At 37.4% G+C, this 9,530-nt stretch overlaps 1 protein-coding gene across 3 annotated transcripts in view; it reads right to left on the bottom strand.

Moving 5' to 3' along the window:
* Positions 1–9,530, bottom strand: part of rhcgb (Rh family, C glycoprotein b) — a 15,984-nt gene that overhangs the window by 1,839 nt on the left and 4,615 nt on the right. For all 3 annotated transcript variants that reach the window (XM_016466755.1, XM_016466753.1, XM_016466754.1), the window contains exons 2-10: positions 5,592–5,784; positions 4,959–5,109; positions 3,735–3,882; positions 3,390–3,556; positions 2,597–2,734; positions 2,286–2,422; positions 1,466–1,590; positions 1,101–1,174; positions 905–981 (exon numbers count right to left, since the gene is read on the bottom strand). In XM_016466755.1, coding sequence (XP_016322241.1) covers positions 905–981; positions 1,101–1,174; positions 1,466–1,590; positions 2,286–2,422; positions 2,597–2,734; positions 3,390–3,556; positions 3,735–3,882; positions 4,959–5,109; positions 5,592–5,764 — 1,190 coding nt within the window. In that variant the 5' untranslated portion in view covers positions 5,765–5,784. The remainder of the gene's footprint in view (positions 1–904; positions 982–1,100; positions 1,175–1,465; positions 1,591–2,285; positions 2,423–2,596; positions 2,735–3,389; positions 3,557–3,734; positions 3,883–4,958; positions 5,110–5,591; positions 5,785–9,530) is intronic.

The following is a 9,530-nucleotide window of genomic DNA, read 5'->3' on the forward strand; positions in this document are numbered from 1 at the left end:
CATTTTAGTATACAAATGTCTTCAAGGACAAAAAGGATCGTGTTCAACGGTCCCTTAGGCTGGCCGCACACTAGAAGATTTTAAGGACGATTTGAAGCCCGATTTGCACCCCTGAAGGATCGGGGGGTGTGGCCCGATTCGCGGCTTGTCGCAAACTATTTTTTGTCCAAAAAATCCTCTATTGTGTGGTGTCATTACGATTATTTAACTGCTCCCGATCGAGACAAAACATGTTTGATATTTAGGACTCTTGATCAAGCTGCCTCTGACATGATACCCGCTATAGCCAATGAGAGCGAGCAAGCGTCACCTACCGGATGTTGCGTGCTTTTATAGCTGAAACTTGGCAGCTACAAACATGCCATGAAAGCAGAGAACATCACCCATATTCTTTTCTATAATTTGTTTTTCACTGTACAACAGAACGCGTGCCGGGAGAGCCAGCTGACAACATCGATTGTCCTCTATTTGTTTTTCTTCTCGAGTCACGTTTGACCTCGCGAGTGTCCGTGACATCTCATGTCACTGTGAAATCGTTCCTACTACAATCATCAAGTGTGTGTGGTCTCGTGGTCTGGTCTAATCATCTAGTGTGTGCATTCAGAGGATTATACGGCTAAAAATCGGTTGAACTGTCTTCATGTCTGTGGTCTCCCATGGTTTTAAAATCGGTTAAGATTTGAAAATCGTCTAGTGTGCAGCCAGCTTTAGTATTCTGAGTCTCACGCGCCCCCTGTTGGACATTTTTCACCTCACAGGAGATGCTCATTATATGATAGCATTAGCATATTTAATTTTCATTAGGCAGATTAAAATGTCTATAATTCACATAAACAAGCCAATAACTGAGGAAACGGTAACTGTGTCTCATTTTAAATGGTCAGTGTTTTATTCCAGTACTCACATGTCTGCATGTTTGTTGGGGATCATGTGGTTGTTGTAGGCCACGAAGGGAGGAACACTTTCTTCATCCTCAGGAACCTGCAACGGTCGACGGAAAAAAAAGAAATAATGTATAAAAATAACATAATATTATATTGTATTTTAAATCAAGTTTTTAATTTCCTGCAAATGTTAAAAGAAAAAAGAAACTGTCTGACCTCCCAGTAGATCTCGTCATCAAAGCAGTTTTCATCTGCAGGATCGCCCCAGATGGGCAGCTTCAGAACCAGGCCTGTTGGTGTAACAATACAGTCATGTCAACATGATAAATGTTGCATTTCCATTACAAACTCCAGGTGAAGATCAGGTGTATTTGTGTGAAGCCTGAACCCATAATGCAAAACCATTAGGATGACTGACTAGCTAATATCATCCTACGCTGTCCTCTCTAGTTTTCATGTTACAAACAACACACCTGTGCCACTACATGGCAAACAATCACAACAAAGCGCTTCAGATCCACAAGCTTTTCTGAAGTATTGTATTGTGTACTTAAACCGGATTAATATCAAAAGACTCTTACCAACAAATATGCCACCTCCAATTCCAAAACACAAGGCCACACACAGTCCTGCTGCCTGAAATCCGCCCTGGATAGTGGGTACACGTTTCGCAAAAGGCCCCGTAAAGTCAAATGTATTTTCCAACCTGAAATGGACAATGGTAATTATTAGAGTGAGCTAAATATTATTAATACCAATTATGAACAGTTCACCCAAAAATGGCATTCCAAGATATAAGTGAGTTTGTTTCTTTAGCAGAACATGTTTGTAGAAAAGTAGCGTTACATCATTTGCTCACCAGTTGATCCTCTGCAGTGAATGGGTGCCGTCAGAATGAACAGCTGATAAAAACATCACAATCATCCACACCACTCCAGTCTATCAATTAACAGCTTGTGAAGTGAAAATCATTGCTTCTGACTAAAATAGGTGTCCTCGATTTAGAAAATTGCTTTCTCCGGTGAAAAATATAGAAATGTGCACAGATCAAGCACCATTTTGGATTATGGACCGGTATTTTGGCCAGAAGTGATGGTTTCAAGTAAAAACACCTTGATGGAAGTTGGAATTGGTGGACTGTGTATTATTTGTGTTGTTTTTAATCAGCTGTTTGGACTCTCATTCTGACGGCACCCATTCACTGCAGAGGATTCATTGGTGAGCAAGTAATGAAGTAAAGTTAAATTTCTCCAAATCTGTTCTGATGAAGAAACAAACTCATCTACATCTTGAATGGCTTGAAGGGGAATACATTTTCAGTGAATTTTCATTTTTGGATGAACTATTCCTTTAAACTTGTGTTGCATGTAATACAATGCAATTATTTTCCCGTTTACTAACCCTAGATCTCCGTAAACAGTGTTGGTGGCAGCAGCGGCGGAGATGGCACCCACAATTCCTCCAATGACACCTGGCATAGCGTGCAGGTTATGGACACCACAGGTGTCCTGAATCTTCAGTTTCTCCTCCAAGAACGGCTGAGGAGTAGAGACAAATGAGTCGTTTATAACAAAAGAACATTTTTACTGTGACAATGTTCTTGATCAACTGAGTGTAGTTAAATCAATAATTAAAGAAACACAGATGGCATAAAAGGTCACAGTCTGGCTGGAGAAAAATCTGGAATAACTCATCTGACAGGCAAGACTCACCGAGAAATGATTATAGCCCATTGTGGATATGATGCCACAGAAGAAACCCACAATCAAAGAACCGTATGGCGACAGCATAAATTCAGCTGCTGTTCCTACAGCAACTCCACCTGCCAGTGTGGAATTCTGGATGTGAACCTGGACGAAAAAAAAACAAAAAAACAACAACAACAAAAAAAAAACACATAATTTGGCATTCATTCCATTTAAATGAAAAATGCAAAATTTAGTTCAAAATCGCATACATTTCCAAACAGGTTAAATGAGAAAGTGAAATGGTTGACCAATTAATTTCCATGACTTGCTCAGTCATTGCATTTGTTGGATAAAAGTCACAATAACAACAACAACTACAACAATAATCATAATAATAATAATAATAATAATAATAACAACAACGCAAAAATACAACAAATATATGAATATAACTAAATATATATTTGCATGACATTAACGTCACAAATGATTTCATTTTATTAATTTTTGCAAGTTTTCCAGGCTTGGAAATCACATTTTTAAAATAAACTCATATTTTCAGGGTTTTTTTCATGATCCTGTGAAAAATTAAATAAAATTAAAAATAAATAAAAATAATAAACAAAACACCACAACACAACACAAAAAAAAAAAAAAAAAACACAAAACACAACAACAACACAAAACAAAACAAAAGACAAAAAAATAAAATAAAATAAAATAAAATAATATATATATTTTTTCTTTCTGTTATCTGATAGAATCTTGCGATTTGGTGAATCTGGTCTGCTAAAAAAAAAAAATGGCAGATGCTTACCATGTCTAGTTTCCCTGTTTTCTCAAACAGGCTAGATATGGCGACTGTAGTGAGGACGGTGGAGGCCAAGGCCAGGTATGTGTTGATGGCAGCTCTGTGCTGACCGTCTCCATGATCAGCAATGGCAGAGTTGAAACTTGGCCAGAACATCCACAGAAAGAGGGTACCTGCACAGGACACCAGGTTGTAAAATGCAAACAATATCTGAGCCTTCAATTAATTTTTGCATTAGAGTCCATCTGTGTATTTGCTAAGAAAGCTTTTGCACAGAATGTCCAGCAGTCCAATAACAAAATATTTTGCAAGCAAACTGTCTAACATTTGTAACAAGATTAATGGGCTTACCAATCATGGCGAACACATCTGAGTGGTAGACAGACCCGTTCAAATGGTTGCTCTTATCCAAACTAGGCCGATACAAAACCCATGAAATGGACAGACCATAATAAGCTCCAAAAGTGTGGATCACCATGGATCCGCCGGCATCTTTGGCCTAACAGGGATTGAATCATTGAACAAAGGTTAGCATGAAGCCATTTGATGTCATTCATTTGAACTCAAAATACATTTTGTGGCTTTTATGTTATGTCAATGAGACACTAACGTACACTACAGGTCAAAGTCTGGGGTCTTTGGGGATTTTCATGCATTTATGTGATCAAAAATACAGAATACTACAATCAAAAATATTTTATGAAATATACTTATTATTGTGGACAAAGCAACATTTTCAGCATCATTACTCCAGTCTTCAGTGTCACATGATCCTTCAGAAATCATTCTAACATGCTGATTTGATGATGAAGAAACATTTCTTATTATTATTATCAATGTTGAAAACAGTTGTACAGCTTAATATTTTGGGAAACTATGATACATATTTTTCAAGACTGTTTCAGAAACCATTCGAATATGCTGATTTCATGCTCAAGAAACATTTCTTATTATTATCAATGTTGAAAACAGTTGTGCCGATTAATATTTTTGGGAAACCATGATACATATTTTTCAAGATTCTTTGATGAAAAGAAATTTCAAAAGTAGAGTATTTATTTGAATAGAAATCTTTTGTAATAATATATTACTTTACGATCACTTTTGATTAATTGAATGCCTCCTTGCTTAATAAAAAAATTAATTGGTCAGTAATTGGTTAGTGTATGAAAACACATTTGTACTAATAATTATAGGTATTTTGGTAAAATAAATAAATTAAATAAATATGATTAATCAAAACAAAGTGTCATTGTACTAAAGCAAACTTATCTTCTGCAATATATATATATATCATATATATATATATATATATATATACACAAACACACACATACATACACTTTTTTATTTTATCATTATATATTATTTGTTATTTTATTCTATATTTATTTTATAGTATTTTATAATACATTTCAGTTAACTTTACTGAAATGAACACATCTGTCTTTGGGAAACAGCATGAAATTTGGTGAATGCGTCAAGAATTATATTAAAACATTTCTTCAACATCTTAAGTGCATGTTAACTTTGACAGATCTAAAAAATACAAAGCAAACCAGTGATCGGACCCACATGGAGGACGTTCAGGATGATGTACTCTTCAACGGCGAACAGCGTGATACCAAACAGCGTCATCACCAACAGCTGAACAGGACTGACCTTCCCTAGAACAGCTCCGTAGGCGATCAGACACCCCGCCACACAGAAATCTGCATTGATCAAGCTGAACACAGAGGAAACGTTTAAATCAACTCACCAGTTAACATTTGCACCATTCGCTTCAGCCCTGAATTTGTGTTCCATTTAATTCGGTCTCATTTTTTAGTATCATGTACTTCATAGAAAGTAGCAAACAGTATAAAAGTGCCGATTACAAAATAAACAGGGTTGCCCGCATTCGCACAGTAAGATCATTCACATTCGTGTTTGTCAGGCTGTTTTTCCAATTACTGTTTACATGCAAAACAAATCCTTCATTCCCACAGGGAAGTGATACCTGAGGTAAACAACAAACTGGTTTGTCTGCAAGTTATCAACACTAGGTTCACATCCAAAAACTGCTTATTTTCTGCATTAAACCACAAACAAATGAGCAAATCAGCTAAATTTGGTGGAGGGAATCATCTCGGAGTACAACTTTTTAATCTGGTTTTAACTAAAACTGTGGCCCGTTTTTTTGGCAGCTGTAATATCTCAGTAATATACTTTTCTACACCGATCTTGATCTTTCCGTCGGTGTAGTCCAGAGAATGGAACCAGCCTTGCATCAGAAGAGCCCACTGGATGCCGAAAGCCGCAATCAGGAAGTTGAATCCCATGGCACCAAAGCTGTAGCGCTTCAGGAAGGTCATGAGAAAGCCAAAGCCCACGAAGATCATGACATGAACATCCTGAAAACCTGCAGAAAGATGAAAAAATATATAGTCAATCAAAACCATAGTGAGGATTATAAGAAATCAGTCTAATAGAAAGATGTGTTGTCAAGGATGTAAACAAACAAATACTGAAATACTGGGTTTTGAAAAGCTTTACGATGCAAAGAACCCACAAACATGATTATTCCCTTCTTACCGTAAATCATAGAGGCAGCTATATTGCACATATACTAATATATATTTATACACACACACTACTGTTCAAAAGTTGGGGGTCGGTAAGGTTTTTGAAAGAAGTCTCTTACGCTCACCAGTGCTGTTCAAAAATACAGTAAAAACACTAATCAGTTTTCAATTTCAATATATTTTAAAATGGAATGTATTTCTGTCATTACTCCAGTCTTCAGTGTCACATGATCTTTCAAAAACCATGCCAATATGCTGATTTGCCGATTATCATTTTTGTTGATTAATTTTATTTATTGTTTTTTTTTTTTATACAATGACAACTTTCAGGATTTTTCAGGATTCTAAAAAAAACAAAACAACCCAAAAAAAGCATTTATTTGAAATTGCAATCTTCTATAACATTATAACAGCAAGTTTCGATAAATTTAATGTGCCTTTTCTGTCAAAAACAAACAAACAACAAAAAACAACTGACTCCAAACTGAATAGTAGTTCTGAATAGCACTTCACATCCATTTTTAGAAAGCAGAATAAATATTAACCAATTCTTTTTTAATTTTTTTATGTGACTTACATATTTTATTAATATATTAAGTGCACATTTTAACTTTGACAGCCCTAAAAATACCTAACCATTTTTTAAGTTCTCACATTTTTCACAGACCCCTTAGCACTCCCTTGCGGGTCCCGGACCCCATTTTTTAAACTGATGCTTTAGACAAGAGGATGACGATACAATCTGAAATAAATGAATGACTCTCAATGTACATTTACAACCAATATCCAGTTGCATCACCATGACTAAGGACAAAAGTGTGTTTTACCAAGTCACAAACTGTAATCTGAGCCTTTTGGTGGCATAACTGAGGTCAAAGGAGCAGTGAACTTGAAAAAAAAAAAAACTGTAGCAGAGCTGAAAAGCAACCACACGTCAGCTTCCCAGAACAGGACGGGGTTGGGCTGGTTATTGTGAAGATGTTCTAGGTTTTCTTCCATTGTAGAAATGCACAACACCAACACAAGGACATCTAGGTGCTGATGGCACCACAAAACAAATGACAACAGACAGAGCTGTGCTTTCTGAACAAGCCCTTATTTGCACAGAGAAACAGAGCCGACTGGCCTTGTTTAGTATGAAAGCTCTTCCAGAAACTGACTGCACTTTGTCATCCTTTCGATCCGGCCTGGCATGATGCTTCACCTTGAAATGCTTCTCAACCGAAGATGCAGGAGCTACAAAACTCCAGGTCAAAAAAACAATTAAATCTCCCACTGTAACAACTGCCTGGATCAGTTACAAGTCTTACTAAGTTGCCTGGACTGTATTTATACACAAAGAACATTTTCTGTGGGAAGTAACTCGAGTTAATTCGGACATAGCAGGTGTGATATATTTGTTTTCAGGCACATTAAGTGATATCAAATCTCACATTGCAAACGAACACTGCTTTTGACTTATATAAAGCATGTCATCCTTCACTCTTGTGTTTAAGCTAAGCACTCCATCCCGTCCTTGCACTATCAGGGAATATTTTCATAATTGACACCTTGAGTCTGGTCTACAAGTGAACCGCAAGAAGATGAACTCCTCCAGGAGACTTCTGCAGCCAGCCATAGTCCCACCTCAACCATGACAAAATGCATTCAATGACATCTGATCTGTCCGCAAACAATAGTTTGTGTCCGAGTTCATGCACCACATGTCATCCAACACTTGCAACGTCGATAGTTGTATAACAGAGGATCGTCTGAGCAGAAGACTGAAGATCTACAGGATACATGACTGAAGAATTCAACCACACCTTCGAAGATTCAAAAGATGACAATGGATACTGATCTTTACATAAGCAAAGAGTAAATAAACCCCCTACCTCCCCTTGTGCCACCTGTCACAAAAGAACATTTGTGGTAAAATGACAGTCCCATGTGCATAAGGAGGTATGCAGGTTCTCAAATGTAGCAAAGTGATAAACGTCAATACCACAGCCAACAGATAGTGGTGCATTATTGGACTTTTATGTATGCATGTGTATATATACACACACATGTATAAGAGCTGTCAGTTTAACGTGTTAACTTAATTAGTTATGAAAAAATAACGCGATTAAAATATTTGAATGCAGTTAATGCAATGGCCCCGCCCCCAGACCTGTACATCATCTTACATTTCATACAGTTGACTGTTGACAAATATGATGCAGGGCAACAACTTCATAAATGCAGTTATGCCCTAAAATTCAAGATATTGGGGCAAAAATGCTCCTGTATGAGTTTTTGTCTCATTTATATCCCATGATAAGCGATATCACACGAGCAGCGAGAGCAATATCAGTCCTCAGTCGAGTGCCGTTTGTCCCAAATAGCACGAGTGCAAATGTGATTTTACACAACAGTTCGGTAAATAAGAAGTTAATATTGTTATATTTTAAACAATATTGTCTGTTTTTGCAACAACAAAAAATTGACCTAAAGCCACAGCAGAACTGTTGTGTATCTGCGAGCAACACAGCGGTGTTTAGTTTCTGAATGAATCTGCGTTTTGAACTAATCGGGTGAACCAATGATTCAAAGGCCCATTCATGAATCAGGTTGATTTGTACTCGACGCGTCCGCAAGTTCGCTTGGGTGTGCGCGGCAAATATGATGTCATCATCGCGGTGTTGGTGGAAGTTCGCTTTGAGTGCGCGAGACCTCGCGTGGCGGTGTGCACGGCATTTTTTGTAGCTTTCCGTGCAGCTCTGCTTCTGAAGATGCACGAGTTCAAGGCGACTCTGGCCGAACAGGCACATCTGTGTGAAACAGAAAAACAGTTTGATGTGAAGTTCAAACTCCATCAGGTGCTTTTTGACGCTTTGAGGGAAAACCATGCAGTTTTTTTTGCATAGTTTGTCCAAGACTTTTTAAATTGAAGTATGTTTTATTTTTATTGTATAAAAATAGAATTAATTTAGATATCATTTATACACTATTTGCTTAAAGTTGTCTTATGTATGATGCGAAATAAACCCAAAAGTTTAAGATTATTTTAATCCGTTCGTAAGACATTATTAATTCATCAACTCAAAGCAACCTTCCAACACAAATGACTTCTTCTCACCAGTGATTCCCGATGGTTTTAGAGCACAATTACTCCACGTCGCCTGATCGGCCCTGCCCCAAATGGCACCCTAAACCCTCGCTGTCTTCCTTGGCATAGACATATAAATACCTAGACTCCTCATCGGCCGCTCGACCGCACGTCAACGTCGCCGCCATATTGGTGAAGGCAACTCTCCTATCGGGACAGGCGAAAACATACCGGACTCGTCGGCAGCTTGGGCATCTACAAACCGTCGCACAATAATAAAAACAGATCTCGGGGTATTATCTTTCACAGGTAAGACTGAACAGTTCTATCTGCCATGCGCCTTGTGCTGCTTTATATATTTTTTTACATTGTACCTTATTTGTATAATTGTATAGTTGTATTTTATATTCAATCTGTATCTATCTGTATTTATGTTCTACTGTTAGTGTTATCTGTATGCACCAAGGGTCTGAGAGTAACGCAATTTCAATTCTCTGTGTGTATGTGCTGTAC

The sequence above is a fragment of the Sinocyclocheilus anshuiensis genome, unplaced genomic scaffold, assembly GCF_001515605.1.
Source record: "Sinocyclocheilus anshuiensis isolate Anshui unplaced genomic scaffold, SAMN03320099.WGS_v1.1 scaffold68, whole genome shotgun sequence".
Classification (NCBI taxonomy): domain Eukaryota; kingdom Metazoa; phylum Chordata; class Actinopteri; order Cypriniformes; family Cyprinidae; genus Sinocyclocheilus; species Sinocyclocheilus anshuiensis.